Here is a 17,027-nt window from a genome sequence, read left to right on the forward strand (position 1 = left end):
ACATAGGTTTTTCACCAGTTCATTTCAGTAGTCTTAGATGTTACTGTTAATCTAATCTAGTCATGAAACAGACAGGAAAGTAGGTTTTAAATTGGTGATTCCCTTTAAAAGCACTTTGCACTCTGGTATTTACATAATGCCTTATTTGCACAAGACATTTCAGCAATCTACTGTGTGTAATTTTAAGGTAATGACAGGATAGAACGAGTGTACTTGCCCATGTAAATTCTGAATTCAGTCAGTATTACTAGAATACATTTATTTTATTGTTCAGGCTGTTTTAATAAGTAATTTCCTTGTAAATGTGATCTGGATTTGGTTCATTAAAATAGCGGCATGTTCAGTATGTGATTTTTCAGGTTATCAGTACGAACACCAATTCCTCAGCTTCCTGCTGCTCAGCCAAAGTCAGTAACAGGTCTTGGAGAAGTGTTTGCATCCCTCCTGCTTCCTTATTTGTCCACTTGCTGTATTACTGACAAGCACAGGGGCCTGGCCATTTCCCTCTCCTTAATACAGCACTTACCTATTAATGTCTTACTCTATGTGCTTTTCTCTTAGTGTGGTTTATGTTCTTTTAGCACTTTCTAAATTTCCCACTTGGTGCCAGAGCATTCCAAGAGTTAACTGGTGATATTTCCCTGCATGGAAAGGAGCAGCAACATTGCAAGTCAGGGTCAAACAATACCAAGATGATTTAGTTCAAATACAGTTTATGCACTTCTTTCTAGTCAGGTTTGGACTCTCTGATACATCTGTTCTGTCAAGAGGTGTTTGAGGGAGGTCGTGCAAGTAGGGAGCCCAGTGTAGGGCAAGTAGGGAGCCCACTACAGAGCAGTGCACAGACCCCTGAGGGATGTGGGGAGCTACATTAATAAGTGAAAATAAAAACGAGAGCATCATTGGTGCATTGTCTCTCAAGGAGGCAAAAACTGAGACAAACATAAATGTCTTCTGTGTTCCCATTGTGCTCCAGTGCAGCAGAACCTGTCGGGGTTCAGGGCAGATCTCGGGGGTTTTGGAGCTATGAAGTATGGGGCAGCTCCGTGTTTTGGAGGGAAGAAACAAGTTCATGACTGGAATGTGGAACAGCAAATGGAGCAAGAACAGGATTTTACTCCGTGGAGGGAGCCGTGGATGTAGAGTGGCTGTTTCACACCATGGAGGGAGCAGTGGATGTGGAGCGGCTGTTTCACGCCATGGAGGGGGCAGTGGCTGTGGAGGGGGCAGTGGCTGTGGAGGGGGCAGTGGCTGTGGAGGGGGCAGTGGCTGTGGAGGGAGCAGTGGCTGTGGAGCGGCTGTTTCACGCCATGGAGGGGCAGTGGCTGTGGAGGGGCAGTGGCTGTGGAGGGAGCAGTGGCTGTGGAGCGGCTGTTTCACGCCATGGAGGGGGCAGTGGCTGTGGAGGGGGCAGTGGCTGTGGAGGGGGCAGTGGCTGTGGAGGGGACAGTGGCTGTGGAGGGGGCAGTGGCTGTGGAGCGGCCTGTTTCACGCCATGGAGGGGGCAGTGCCTGTGGAGAGGGCAGTGCCTGTGGAGCGGCTGTTCCCGCTCCGGAGGGCGCGCGCGGGGCGGGGCGGGCTCGGCGGCCGCGGTGGCTGGCGCTGGGGCGCCCCCTGGCGGGGGCGCTGCGCGGTGCCGGCTGTGCCGGGGCCGGGCGGGAGCGGCGGCCCCTCGGAGCGCCCGGAGGTGAGTGGGATGGAGAGGGGGGTGAGCTGCGGGGACAGGGGGTGTCTCAGCCCCATTGGGAAACCAGGGGTTGCTCCACTGCCTTTTCTTGTTAATTCCTCGAAAGACATACTATAGACCTGAATTTAAACCATTGCTGCTGTCCTGTGCATTCAGTACTGTATTCATATTTTCTGTGTTGCTTTACCTTTCCCTCATGCTTGCTCCTTATTTTTCCAATTGCGATGAACTGATAGCTAAAGATCAGACTGCAGGGTTTGGGTGTTGTTTTCTTTCTTACTATTTTAATTTTATAAATTTATCAAAATGCTTGGTATCCTTTCCCAGTCACTGTTTATTTGAGACCTTTTGCTAGATGCCCATTGTATCTTAATTTGACATAAATGAAGCTCCTAAAGATTTTAGGAGATTTTTGTTAGTCTAGCTGTTGACAGAAAAACTTCAGAATTATATCATCTTACCCAATATGTGACCCAAAGGTAAAGCTGTCTGTTGGTATTTAATGTCAGGTATCTTAATGTTTTCTTATTAAAATCACTAATTTTCTCTTAAAGGAAAAATTCTTCATTATGAAAGCTATGTATTACAGGCTACAGCTAGTATTGTGAATGTATTTTTTAAATGTTTTTGCAAACTGGATTTATTCCATTATAAATAAAGACCCCAAACCCTGCAGATTAATCTATTCTGCCCCGGCAAGTAAATTTAATACTTTACCAGGTCAGCCTGAAAAAACAAGGTGCTCTAGCCAGGAGACTGTCTCCAAAGCATTAGCTTTTAGCTATAAATAAAGGTCAAAACCAGCTTGTCTTGGTTGGATCATTTCTCCTGTATTTTTAGATTCTATTGAGGTAGCTTCCTTAAAGACCTGTCTCATTTCCCTGGAGTACTACCAATGTCCTAAAACACCCATTGCCCTTTTTTTTCAAAGCCAGATTAACTGTTTTACTGATATTAATAACCGAGAAAGTAGAGCAGCTATTTGTCTTTATATGTTAGTGGGTGCTGGAGGTATGGTGGTACATGATAGGTCACCACACACTCGTTTGTATCTCATTTGTGGTAGTATTTTGGGAACAATGTTTAGCTAACTTTCCATGTATCTGGAAATACTTTTTACTTCCCAATTCATAGAACCATACAAGGGGAAAAAAAAGTCAGCCAAGGCAGACATAATTTGACTGTTTGCAAAGGCATCGAAAATGGTATCAGTAACATTTTTTGAAACATTGTATAGAAAGTTTGAACTTAATGTAAGAATCAAATATTGCATTTCCTCCTCTATTCCTTAGACTCTTTCTAGAGTTTGAAGAATCTTGAATTTAGTCCTCAAGGAGCAAGTTTACCTCTTCTGAAACAAAAGGCTACTTGTCTAGGGCTACACAGTAGATGTGCACTACAAGCACCCTGAAACAGAGATGCATTGTCTTGGATGATGCTGCTCATGGTGTTCAAAAGGATGTACTTCTCAGTGGTTCCTACACTCTTCCTCTGCGTTCCCTTTTCTATCCTTGTTTGTAAATAATAATCACTTGTCAAGTTCCAGATCTTGAAGTGAGTGTTGGTAACACAAATTGGCTGTGTTACCTTCTAAGTGCCTGGATTTGCTTGTAGGAATCTTGTCAAAAAGGCAGCTCATTACTTTGTTTACACCTCTGCATTCCTGTTACGTAGCGCAGGTAAGATGCATTCCTCTTCACTCACTTTATGATCAACACATTAACTTTTTGAACTTACTGTAGTAAAGACCAGTTTCAGGTATTGCTGCATGTGGAAGAGTTGGAACTGGACCTGCTCCACAGCCAGGACTGAGTACACAGCATAACCTGTTCAAGTTTGTAATGATGAAGTTTCCTGTGTCCAGAGGAGGTTTGAGAGGGCAGACCCAGGCACTGGTGCTTGAAGGTGTTCATGCCTCCTCCTCTTTGCCTGTCTCAAGACAGTTTGCTTCGTTACTATAACATTAAGCACTGAACTTACAATTAAATAGTGATGGATCATGATGACGTAGTATTTGTTTCTTTTCAGTTACCCATGGATGTATAGTCTCCACAATCAAACTGTTCCTTCCAGATGGAATGGAAGCTCGATTGCGATCAGAGTAAGAATAAGTATTCACCTGTACCAAAATTCACCTACTGTATGATGAGGATTTGATGGATAGTATGTTTAAAACCATCATGGGAGCAGTTTATTTTCCTGTGATCCTGCAAAGCAAGTAACTGAAAGCATGGTTCTTTTGCAGTCATTATGAGAAAAAAAATCTCATTTGCTTGTTGTTTTTAGTAATTAAGGCACCTATGAAGAATAAAGAAGTTCTCTAAAAGAAGAAAAAAATTCTTATGTAGTCAGGCTTTTCTGACTGGTTTACTCTACTGAAATGGGTATTAGAAACAGAAGAATATAGAGAAAAAGAAAGCAAATGAGCAAGTTCTCCTGCCCTCTTTCTTTATTTATTATTTTGGCTCCTTTAAATGCACATGGAGTCAACTAAAGTGAAGCTAATGGAAACTCAGATGAATACTGACAGCATTTTCTATGTATATGCACATTCTTGAGAAGTTTTCCAAGAGTAGTAGAAACAAAAACTTTAGCATTTTGTTTGCACTGAGTGCTAATCACAAATGACATAATTTTAGTCATCTTTCATTATCAACAATTCTATGGGGTTTATTGCTTATTTAAATATCCTTTTATCATTAGTATCCAGAAATACTTGCAGGAAGCTTTAGGGTGTCTTTGCTTGTGGGAAGATAAGTAAAAGTAAGTTATTATGGGAAATTTTCCATATAATTGCACGTCCAAATAAGAAATAGTAAAAATGTATGATGTTAAATTTTTAGTACTGGTGAAAATGTCCAAGTACAACATTTGTGCATTTTGTGTTTACTTCCTTTTTTTTATTTTTTAGTGTTATCCATGCTCCATTGCCAAGTCCTGTTGACAAGGTAATTCAGTAATTTGCTGGTTTATGCCTTATTCAGCCACATGCTGTTTTCAGACTTGTTATAAAGGTGAAGAAATAGTGAAGTCTGTCCAGTAACATTTGGATATGTTTTCCACTGCATGTTTTTACCCAATTTAATATTTTGAGTGACACTTAAGGTAGAGAAGTAATGCAGTATTACAGTGTGTATTTGAAAGTAAGTTGACTTTTTACACTGTGGCACCTGAAACATGGCTTTGGACCAAAACCGTTGATGTTAAGATAGTTAATTTCCAGGTACAGGTTGACAGACTAACAGGTCTTGCATAATTTAATACTTGATGTTCTGTGGGACCCAAGAGTAGCTCATGATCTGGTGTTTAGATAAGGTCTGTTTTCTTTATATCATGTTTTTTATGGAGGAGAAGCTGTGCTGCAGTCTGGAAAGTACTGTCATGTTCCCAAGGAAGATTGAGACCAAAGCTCTCTGCTTCTCTTGCATAGATGGAGTTGCTCACTGTAGAGTCATGGAGTCAGTACTGTCAAGTGTAATTCTTAAACCCAGTTTTGGTAATGTGGGGAACTTGTAGAAAAGCTGTTAATAGATATTCTCTTGAGAAGAGTGATCAGGAGTTGATTATTTCTCAAGTCTCTAAAAGGAAGGATTAACTTAAATAGGTTCTAATCAGAGTTTTAAACATGAAGAACAAAATTTCAAGAAACTGTGGGAACTTATTTATGAAGCCAGCAACCTGAGGAGTTTATAGACTGTGTTTAAGTTGAGATTTCAAAACAGTATGTGTGGCTTGAATCCAGGGCAAGGGCAGAAATCCTGAGGAGAGACTGCAGGTATAACTGTGGGAAAACAGTTAAAAATTATTTCAGTGTAGGAAGCCTACAATAATTAGTAGATAAATAGATTGGCTGAAATAAGCCCACAGGACAACCCCCTGCTTCTCTCCAAGTGAAGAACAGTTTGTTATTAATCAAAGATATTGCAGGTATTCCTTAAATCTGAAATTGATACTTTTAAAGGGAGATGATGATGGTGATAACAGCAGGAAATCTGCAGTCATAATATGTGTGATGACATTGAATAGGAAGCCCACGATTTGTGTTTGTCCTTGGGCTGAATGGCTTCACCTTTGTGCTGCTTGTTTCTTTTTTGTCAGTTTAGTCTCAGCTGGAACAAAAGCTTTAAACTCATTGGTGTGTTGGTGGTATAAGAACTTGTGTAGACAAACACAGTGGGGCCTAAGTCTCGAGTTGGAAAGTTCTATGATTAAAAAAAGCATAAAGAGTAACAGAACAATAAATGAAGCAAAATGCTGCTAATAGATAATCTGAAGTTTACCTTTGTGACTAGATCTAAGTGAATTTTGCAAAACCCTTCTGAGTCTTACTTATCTTTTTTTTCAGGTTGCTGCTAACACTCCCAGTATGTATTCTCAGGAATTGTTTCAGCTTTCACAGTATCTACAAGTAAGTTTCTTTTAAAGGGCATTTAGTTTGGCTGAGTATTTTTTTTCAAAACACAAATCTTATGCTGTGGCTTGCATCTGTTGGAAACTACACAGGAAGGGACAGTGCTGGCAGCTCTTCTTCCTCACTGGTATCACCAGCCTTTCTGTGCCTGCTTCTGTGTCAGTTTTAATAGGTGTGTTTTTCCCAAGATGTCACGTCACAGAAGAGTTGGACTGCAAAATGGCAGCACATTAAGTTTAATGTGTTTAATGTGTGCTGATAGGTAAAAGTAAACTCTTTAGAAAGGATGATAAAATCAGCTTTCTGGGAAAAAAATTGAAGCTTTTTTGCTGGTAAATGCTATCCAGGTTTAACTGTGTATAAGTTCTACTGATTTATTTTGCCCAATTTTGTTTGATAGTGGCAATTTTTATTTGTTCACATCAAGGCTTTTGAGATAGATACTATCTTTATATGTATTTGCTGACTTAGCAGGAAGCAGCTCATGCAGATGCTCTTTCTTGGGAAGCCAAATACATACTCACTCACCAATCTGTTCATTCTCCATATCCTGGAGTTAACGAAGATGCTCTTCTATCTTCCTGTCATAAACCAAAAATCAAACAAAAATAGGAGTTCTTGCTTGGCATTTCTCTTTCGTGACCTCATTTGAGGATGAACAGCTCATTGCATGGAAGCTGCCAAGCTGCCTTTTGGTGTCTGCAGTTTTGTTACTCAAATTATTGACAAGACAAAGTGTCTTTAAGTCTTGGAAAGAGTAACAGTGTGTTCTCAGCATGTGCAACATAGCATAAAAAATGAAGGTTTAGGAACCTGAGGTTATAGGATGGCATTTTCCAATTAAACTATCCAAATAAATTTGTGGATTCATAAAATGGAATGGGGCTTCTCATGATTTTGAGCAAGTGACAGTGTTTGCCACTCACATTTCCTTTTTTGTTGTATTTTGGGATCTTTTCTGTTACTTTTGATTTCCTGAGTTGTTCTAGCTGAACTGACTGGTGCCCTGCTCTCTTCACAGGAAGCCTTACATCGGGAACAAATGTTGGAACAGAAGCTGGCAACCCTTCAGCGACTACTTGCTGTCACACAAGAGGCTTCAGATACTAGTTGGCAGGTATCTGCAGGCATCCTTTTCCTTATGGACTGAACTATGCACTGCCATACAAATTTTAGCTGTTAATGGGGGAAAAGGCAGCAGAAATAATAAAAACTTCATGGTGGTTCTCTAAAACTGTGCAAAACACAATGTTTAATAAATGTTATGTACCTTTGAAATAGCTATCAGCAGTAAGTACTCCAACAAAATTCAGGTCTTTAAAGCAGAACTCTACTGGCACTTCATTGAGCACATGATAATTCTGAGGTGATACTTCTTTTCTTCTAGGCTTTAATAGATGAAGACAGGCTGCTATCAAGACTAGAAGTTATGGGAAATCAATTACAGGCTTGTTCAAAGGTAAGTAGCTCGCTTAAAGTTGAATGTTAGGAATGCTGAAAGGCAGCTCTTTTCAAGAGTTTTGAAAGTAGCTAGTTGTAGGAAAGCATTTGGAACATAAACTTTCCAAAATGAGCCTATGCAACTTTGATAATCTTAGTAGCAGAAAAACTGTTGATCTGCTCTCTATTTCAAGGCATCTCAGTAAGTGGCTGTTGTTTTCATTGCCCATGTCCTGTCTGATAGTCAAGTTACAAGTATATGCTCCCCTGATTGTTGTTTAGGCCATCTATGCCTGCCTTGGATTTTTATTTTATTTCTATTTCCTCTCAATTATCTACGTTATAAGTGTAAGGCCTTTCCTCTTGTAGGTTCCTGGTTTGTCCAGTTGTAGGTCTCCTAGGCTTGACATTGTCTTAGCAGTGCCCAAAAATGACCCATAAATTTCCTGGAATCAAAGCTGACCATTGAACATGTGCTACTATACATACACTTCAAAAAATAACTTGTTTGTACCCAGTTGTCTGGGCGTAAGAAGAATCAAGAATCTTTGATCGCTGATTTGTACATAACGTTTTCTTATCTATCAGGAATTGCTAAACATTTTTTAATAGAACAGGCTTTATCACAATCTAATTTATTTAATGAGCAAAATTGTAATTTATATTCTATTCTTGAATTATTTTATATGTGCAGAATCAAACAGAAGACAGTATACGAAAAGAGCTTATAGCATTACAGGAAGACAAACACAATTATGAGACAACAGCCAAAGAGTCCCTGAGGCGGGTCCTTCAGGAGAAAATTGAAGTGGTCAGAAAATTGTCTGAAGTGGAGGTATTGAAGTTTCATGCCTGGTCTCCTGGAAGTGCTGAAAATAGTTGTAACTGCTGCCATTTACATGCCTGTTTTGTTGCTGCAATTCGTCAGTATCTGTTGTACTGTGACACTTGCAGAATATTAAGTAGTAGTGTTTATTTCTTGTATTGGACAGGACTAAGATTGTTACAGTTAATGAGAAACTGTTCTTTCAGCTCCTCCCTTTCCCCCCAATTTCAAAATTCATGAAGCTGTCTTACAGAAGTTACTGTGTGTGTGACATACATGATGGGAAAATGACATACATGCAGTAAAAAAAATACTGTAAGACCTTGTTTAAACTGTTGCATTTATAGAAACATATGCTTAACTACTTGTACAAAGTACACTGTAAAAGGAGCTTTTACAGTTAAAGTGTTGGATACTTTCTTCAAGATTTCTGCCCCTATAATATCTTGCATTATTCTCTTTTCCTTTATTTTTTTTCCTTTATCATTATTTGCTATATTCCCTTAGTTGGCATCCTGTGCATATGTAACTGCTTGGAAAAAATAGATCATTTGCAGTGTTTGGTAGCTTATTGTCTGTCTTTTGTTGTTATTTACTGCATAATAATTCTGTCTTACAGCGGAGTTTAAGTAATACAGAAGATGAATGTACACACCTGAAAGAAATGAATGAGCGGACTCAGGAAGAATTAAGGGAATTAGCTAATAAGTACAATGGAGCTGTAAATGAAATTAAAGATCTTTCTGACAAGCTGAAGGTAATGACAAAACTTCATCTGACTTTGGATAGAACTGTGATAAATGGAACAAATAAATACAGTTTAATTTCTAATGTAGCAAACAAAAAAGGCTAAGAAACTTGTTAAACAACATGTTAACAATAGAAAGACACACATCATCTTCTACATATTCTTTAGGTTCAGTTTTAATGTCATTGAAACTGTCATCAGTTAAGTAACTTCCTGAAAAGGTTCCCTCTTCATTCAGTTTGAAAGTTACCATACTTTTGGAGCTGAAATATACTATAGTATAAAATTATGTCTAGTGTAAAACTTTGTATCCAGCTGCTTTTATTTGGACTAGTAACTTTCAAGCTAAACATCTTAAGAGGAATGAAAACTAGAATTAGAAATAAATTTGCATTTCATGTTGCCTCTTTGTGCAGTTACAACACCACATAGTAATAATATGGCTCATCTTCAATCTTGCTATTAAGTTTGATATTAAACTAAATATCTAAGTATATTAATATTTAAGGTCCTTTGTGCTGGAGAACAGAATAATCACTTCATGATAAAGCCTGTTCTCCAAGAGTCTCCGATCTAGATAAATAGGAGTTGTGGACGAGGGAGGTAATGGTGTTACCTCTGGAGACCTGAGACAGTTGTTGCATTTGTCTTGGATAAATACTGGAATTGGAGCCTAGGTTCCTAGTTCAGTACATCAGTGAAATTTTTCTTTCCAAATTAAAATGTTAAATTGCTGGTCTTAAGGCAGTTGTTTCCCCAGCAATGGGTTGATCACTGATGATGATGAGTATACACAGAAGAATCAAAATTGAAACTTATTACCTTGTTTTGAGGGAGGAGACTGTTTGAAACTTATGATCTTGAGATCCAGCAAAGAAAAATGTGGCTTTCAATCAAGTTGGTCTGTATAATGTACATTCAGTTCACAAGGGCTCTTGGGTTTTGACTGAATTGAGATGCTGGGAGACTTTGGGCATTTCTTTGTTCTAGGGCCCTTTACTGTTGCTGTAACATTTATGTTCCTCAGTCAAAAAGTTAGTTAAGATATTTTGAGATTCTCTCAGTCTACCTGAAGTGAACTGCATATAAAAGTAATAGATTTTGATTTTTTTTTTCCTTTATCTGATTAGAAAAAAAAGTTACTTATGTACGTTTAGTTGCATAAATGTCAAGAAGATCTATTCTTCCACATGTTAATTTTTTAACATTTTTAAAAATCTTTTTGAGCAGGTAGCAGAAGGAAGACAAGAAGAAATCCAACAGAAAGGACTGGCTGAGAAAAAGGAATTGCAGCATAAAATAGATGAAATGGAAGAAAGAGAGCAAGAGCTTCAAGCAAAAATAGAAGCTTTGCAGGCTGATAATGACTTCACCAATGAGCGGCTGACTGCTTTACAAGGTTAGTCACTAGCGGGGAAGGAACTTTGATTATTTGTTTTTCTTTTTATCTGTGAAATACCTTTATCTTGGACTTCTGTTTACAGTACGGTTAGAACACCTTCAAGAGAAAACTCTTAAAGAACACAACAGCTTAGGTAGGTGTGATCAGTTTCTTGTTTCAAGCTGGTTTCCGGATTTGCTGTTCAGTTACTTTTGTTATGATAATCTTGTAGTCTCGGTGTCTGGTGGAAGAGTTCCTATTCCCAGTTATCCCAGTAAGGAGCTCTCCTGGACTGGTGGTTCCGTGTCGGGGCAGGGCCAGCAGAGGGCGCTGCTGCTGCGGGTGTTTACTCTGGCCCGGGGCCCGAGGCTTGGAGGGGACATAGAAACATTAGATTTTAAAATACTTTTTAATCTATATATGCACATATATATGTATGTAATAGGCAGAAATTCTTTGGAGTTAATAAACCTCTTAGACGTTTGAACAAACAGCAACGTGATCTGTTGTAGGAAACACATCAAACTTTGCCTGGTTTGTCTGATAAGGTGCTTGTGAGGAGGTGGTATGAAAAGCCAGGTACATTTCAAAATGCTGTGTTTATAAAGAAACAAAACCCAAAACATTTTTCTTGGTTCCAAAAATAATGCCCTTTCTTAATCCTAGGCATACAAGTTGACGACTTCATACCTAAAATTAATGGGAGCACAGAGAAAGGTAGTGTATCTGAAGGCTACCTTTTGTCTTATGGTTGATGTTTGAAGATGAAAAAATTCAAAATGTTCTCTAAAGTTTTGCTTGGAATTATTTCTCTTTGAAATGAATTTGTCCACTCCTGACCAGCTTTTTTTTTTTTTTTTTTTTTTTTTTTTGCTTATGCTTCCAGTCACAGTGTTGTTAGAAAGTTCCGTAAAATACAACAAAACAACTTGGAGGCTTTGGAGGCTGTCCTTGTTTGTTGGGGTTCTTTTTTGTTTGTGATAGGCTGTCACTGGAATCAGGAGGTGTCTACTGAATGAATGATGTCAGGGTTGTGGCACAAGAAAGTGAAGAGCTCATTGATTGTTTTTCCTTTTAATTTTCCTTTGCAACACATAGACATACAGTATTTTTCTAGTGAAGTTGGGTATGCTAAGTAAAGTCAGCAAAACCTATTTTTTTTATAACGTAAATATGAAAAAAGTGAGTATATAAAATTTATAAATAGTGGAAACTAACTTTTTAAAACTCAGGAGTATCTTTATGTGAAACAGGAATTAATACAACTTGATCTAAGTGATAGGGTTTTTTAGAGGCCAGTTAGTTAAAGCCAAATAGTTTAGCTCATGTGTCTTAATGTACACGAAGTTTTTTGAGTGAAATTGTCCAATATCACATGTAGCAAAAAATATTCCAGTTATGATTCCAGATTGTTTAATTGGCTGAGATGTATTTATCCTCTTATGTAAATTTTAATTCTTTCCTTGATGTAGCTTGCTTCTACAATCTGAGGAATGGTGGTAGGATTGGTTTGAAGGTTCGGGGACCTATATAGAGAACTCATGGTTTTAACCAGTATTCACAGTGTTTAAGGATTACTGTTTTTGTATTTTTGAGACAGAATTTTGAAGCTCCATATGCATATTTGTAAGTTAAGAGGTTCTTAACTAGGGAGACCAATAGCAAAATCAAAAGTTAATCATGACATAACCTCATGGCTGGTCCTTATTGGGACCAGGAGGAGAGATCTGTTAAACACCTACAGGAACTGTACCAAAACCTCCCCTAAATCTTCAGAGTGCTGGTTGCTCTAAGCGTCTTAGCATTTTAGGCCCTTAGCTGTGGTGCACACTGAGGTTGGCAAGCAGGACACTCAATATTTGTTCCTAGTTCTGTAGACTGCCATGAGATTTTATTTTTATATAGATTGATCCATCTTGTTGATGCATAATTTTAGGTTGGTAATAGCTTAATATTTGATAGAATGGTTAAGAAATGAGTCTACTTTTCTTTTTTTTTAAACTAGACCTAATTTGAAACATATAGTAAAAGGTGTTGAGCTTTGACTTCAAATATAAATTATTTCATAGAGGAATAATTTATAACATCATACTAGACTTGATTTTTTTAAAGAAACAATTTTTGTTTGTTTTAAAATTGTTGGTAGGAATGTCATGTGAGTTTTTTAAGTACTGATACCTTTTACAAGTCCAAATTTTAAAATTGCACATTTAAAAATCATTATGTGATTATAACAAATATCATTATATCACTGAAACTCACTTTTTTGGTCGAAGTTGAAGAAGCAATCCCTTTTGGACTTATTTTGGATTGTATAAGAGTCAGTGTCATCTGAATGGATGTGTGACAAGATAGATTCCTCCATTCTATAAGTAACAGTGGAACTTGTGCTTAAACCTGGAAGTTTTAGGAAGCTGTTGGCCAAGTTATTTCTCTTTGAGTACAGACAACATATAACTGCTCATTCAAGTTCTCTTTCTGTGTGTTTATACAATCTATCACCTTGTTTGTCATGCACATACCATGCTATTTCATTATTCTGTATTTTAGCATAGTTTTTCATTATTCTGTCAGTTGTACATTTTTCTGCATCTCTGCCATACCTGATCCATCCCCGTTTCTCTGGCATTTTACAGCTTGCTGCCCTGTGTTCTCTTCATGACAGTCTGTGCCTTTCTGCATCTTCCGGTCCCTTATGTAGCCCTTGTGTGACAGATGGGCAGTTATTTGCTCTGCCAGATTTTGGATTTTGTTCTCTTAAAAGCAGCAGGAAGCAGTTACTGTTGGTTTTTCATTGGGGTTTTTTTGCTGTGTAGTTTTGCATTATTTTAGAAGAGCTAAGAATTTTGGGTTTATAATGCAGATTGAGCAACTTTGGGAATTTAAGAGGAAAACTGTAAACCCCATGTAAAATCAGTATGCTTTTTAAAATTCCTTTTGTCTCTCGTTCTCTCAAAGTATGTGCACAGGCACACTACCTGGCCATGACAAGAATAATGATTTTACATTACTTTTTTTCTGTGGCTGTAGCAGCCAAGAGTTGTATTCAGAGTAGAGGAACTAAGAACTCATAGCCTCTCCAGAGGCTTTTCATAAAAAAAGTGTATTAGAGGATAATGGTTAGGCATTCATTTTCTCTCATTGCACATCTGGAAAAGCTGGTGCAGAAGAGAGGAACTTGTTTGTACATCAAGCCCCTGATAAAAGTTGTGTAGAACTAAGTTGTTTCAAAAAGTGGTATTTTTCTCAGTGTGTTGCACCACACCTGGCTTTCATCTTTAAATTTTGTGAGCCATATATTACATAAAGAAAGATATGAGAAATTTGTATATGATCACTTAGAGGACCAGGTAAAAATGGAGAAAAAAATAAAAAGGGAAGTTTAAATATGGAAAATAAATTTTAGAGCCTGGTGCTGTTTTTTAAAAGCTCTGTCCTTGTGGGTTAAAAAAAAGTTTATAGAGTAACTTTGAAATATAGTAAAGCTTAGTTTTGCAGTTGAGCTTCTGATGTCAGAGCTAATGATTGAACAATTTGGTTAGAATGTACCATATTCTGCAGCTTTGTACTGATGACAGCCTTTTCACACTGCTGGACTCTTGGTCAAACGATTTTTGAGGTTCTTCAGAAAGGAAGTGTTTGCACCTTGAAGAGATGCAGGAATTCTGATGGAGTTGGGAGCTGAACAAGAACTTGAGTAGACTTGGGAATGGAGCCCAGTTTTAGGAACTCTGCTGCAGAACTGTCTTTTCAAAGTGAAACTGTTTAAAAAGTGTAGGGAGATATTCAACAACACTTTTAAAATAGAGGGTATTAGATATGAAGAATCAACATGAAGACTAATAAAAAACTTAGAAAATACCCTTTTAAAGCTAATAAAAATTCTGAAGAATATAGGTTAAAAACGTGTGTCTTTTGAAAATGCAGTTGAAGTACTTCTTTCTTCTGATCAGTTCAAAAGAGTAATCTATTTCCTAGTATCCCTCAGACATCATTTCAATTTCATGTCTTGTCTGCTTGCATATTAACTCAGATTTGATTCAAAAGTCCATTGTGAGTACACTGACAAATATTGTTAATATGCCTTTCAAATTTTTTGTTGCATCAATTTGAAAATGATAAGAAGATGTAAACTGAAGTGTTTCTTTCTCTACTAGAGCACTTTCTTTCAAAGAGTGGAGGGGACTGCACTTTTATTCATCAGTTCATAGAATGTCAGAGTGAGTACAAGAGTGTTCACATTTGCTTTAAAAACAACAGAAAACACAGAAAAGGTGGATGAAACCAGAATTTATCACTACTATTTAATATTTCTGTAGTAGCAGAAATTTTCTAAGTGCAGAATTGTGGCATTGTGGTGTTACACAGATGTCTGGTAGAAGAAGGAATAGGATATCTTAGCTCTTGCAAAGTGATGGTCACGTTGTCTCTTCTTCTCAGTTCATCCATTTTTGTGCCCTGACCAACAAAAGGGTGTTATGTTGCCACATGATGTGTAAAACTGAGTGTAATTTTTCACCTGTTACAAATTAAGTTGAAAGCCTTTCAGTTTAAGCAAATATCACAGGCAGAAGGACAGACATGAGGTGCCTTTTCACATATCTATAATTTGTCTGATAACTAAAGGCCTTACACATTCTCCAATTAGTTGTAATGAAGAACAAAAGGGAAAACAAGTCCATAGTTTGTATGTGGAAATCCAAGAGACTGTTAAGAAAAACAGAAAATTGCAATACCAATCTTTCTAAAGAGGTGTTATTCTGGAATGTGAAATGTGTTTTTCAAAGCAAATGACTTTTGAAAATGAGTAATGAAACAGCACTGTCTGCACATGTATAATTAAGGAAAAACTGAAGATGTTAATACCTTTTGCCTACCAAAAGAAAAATATCATTAGAATGAAGAGAAGCAAAGTGCTACTAAACTTCAAAAAAACCCAGAGTTTGTAGAACTTATGTACGTAAAATTGAGCAGAGAAGCATTTAGAAGCAGAAATAAGACAGTAGTATCTTTTTTTGACATTATGCCCATTGGACTCTTTCCTCTCAAATTTTCACGAGGAAGTTTAGCAGACTTGTTTGATTTTACTTCTTGTGATCCAGATTGCAGTGCCATAAACCGAATGACGTGATACTGCTAATGTTTGTCAAAGCAAATTTAAACTTTATTTATTTAAAAAATGTTTATTTAAAAAAATTAATGACTGCTAGCTGTCTTCTGTCAGGCTGCAGTTTAAAATAATTCTAAATTTTGCAAAGATCTTATATGAATCATCTTTGATCAGTACGTAAAAATGAAGTTAAATGTTTGAGTAAACTTTTTTTGTCTAGACTGAACATGAGGAGCACACTGTGTGATATTCAAATACAAATTGGTTGCCTGTTTGCATTGTTTGGATGTTAGCTGAACCAATTTTGACAAAACCTAGATTAGTATCACTTCGGCAAACTAAATGTGATCAGTCTTGTCACTATTGAGAAGGAAAAGTGATCAACAGTATCTAGTAAAAGATTTTAAGATATAAAAATAGTACTAAGAAGGGTAAAATTAAGGTCAGTGTATTTATGCCTACCCTTTCTCGAGACACTGAAAGCTAAGAGTGAAGACACTGCAAGGCCTCGCCTGCTTCACTTTTAAAAGAATGAATATGAGTTCAAAAGGGTTCAGTATCTTGTATTTTTTATGACAGTCTAAGTTTTTACTCTCACATCAAGAAAAAATCCAAATCATTGGCTCTTGTATTTCTTCTTGGACCGAAAGTTTGCCTTTTCCGCATTCAAATGTGTTTAACTAGGCCTCACAATATCATGAGGTTAAAAACTGCAAACTGTACAATATATTCTTTATCTTTTGTACGTAAATGCTACCCTTCAGTCCTACTCCTATTCTTTGCTCTGTGTAGCATCAAGGGTTGGGAACTCCTGGGAAGAAAAAATACAGTTCCAGAGATTGTCAGGAACTCAAGTTTTAAGGTACACAGAAAATAGTGTAGAATAATATCATAAAGATTGGCAATACAGAGAGAATAAATAGTTAATCATGTGGTAGTATGTTGGGGTTTTGCCCAGAGATTTAAGTATTGAGAGAGGAGCAGGTTTATTATTTAAACAATAATAATACAATAAAACTCCCAGAAACCAGATGGCTTGTAAAATCCTGCTTCTGCAGGTTTTTAAAGATATTTTGTAATTATTTTTATTTTTTAAGCACAATGCGCTCACAATATCATCCAGTAACGTGTCCTGATGTGTAACATCTGTGGAGTGTTATGAAATCTGGCTCTGAATGATCTGGGAAGTCTGTTACTTTCTGATCATTACATCCAGTTCACTTGTTGCTCATTCCATAGTGGTTTTTTAGTAACCACTGGTGAAAATCAGTGGTATCAACAGCAGAAGTCACGGTGCTTCTTTTTGACTAGTACATGATATGCATTATTAGCAAAAATGTGATGATGTATAGACCAAAGTAAGATTTGTTGCCCTGCTAGATTCCTGTCTTTCACATCCAGTCTAATCCTTCATTTGTGTCCTG

General features: G+C 37.4%; 1 protein-coding gene across 29 annotated transcripts in view; it reads left to right on the forward strand.

Annotated features, from left to right (window-relative positions):
• LOC104683273 (sarcolemma associated protein) overlaps positions 1 to 17,027 on the forward strand; it is an 83,787-nt gene that overhangs the window by 35,561 nt on the left and 31,199 nt on the right. For 9 of the 29 annotated variants that reach the window (XM_039558927.1, XM_039558926.1, XM_039558942.1 and 6 more), the window contains exons 4-14: positions 3,716 to 3,788; positions 4,599 to 4,635; positions 6,033 to 6,095; positions 7,120 to 7,215; positions 7,486 to 7,557; positions 8,233 to 8,373; positions 8,984 to 9,121; positions 10,343 to 10,511; positions 10,597 to 10,647; positions 11,160 to 11,210; positions 14,651 to 14,713. In XM_039558927.1, the coding sequence (XP_039414861.1) occupies positions 3,716 to 3,788; positions 4,599 to 4,635; positions 6,033 to 6,095; positions 7,120 to 7,215; positions 7,486 to 7,557; positions 8,233 to 8,373; positions 8,984 to 9,121; positions 10,343 to 10,511; positions 10,597 to 10,647; positions 11,160 to 11,210; positions 14,651 to 14,713 (954 nt within the window). The remainder of the gene's footprint in view (positions 1 to 3,715; positions 3,789 to 4,598; positions 4,636 to 6,032; positions 6,096 to 7,119; positions 7,216 to 7,485; positions 7,558 to 8,232; positions 8,374 to 8,983; positions 9,122 to 10,342; positions 10,512 to 10,596; positions 10,648 to 11,159; positions 11,211 to 14,650; positions 14,714 to 17,027) is intronic. The other 20 variants (XM_039558933.1, XM_039558939.1, XM_039558935.1 and 17 more) reach the window with 5 other exon arrangements.

Source organism: Corvus cornix, chromosome 12 (assembly GCF_000738735.6).
Source record: "Corvus cornix cornix isolate S_Up_H32 chromosome 12, ASM73873v5, whole genome shotgun sequence".
Taxonomy (NCBI): Eukaryota; Metazoa; Chordata; class Aves; order Passeriformes; family Corvidae; genus Corvus; species Corvus cornix.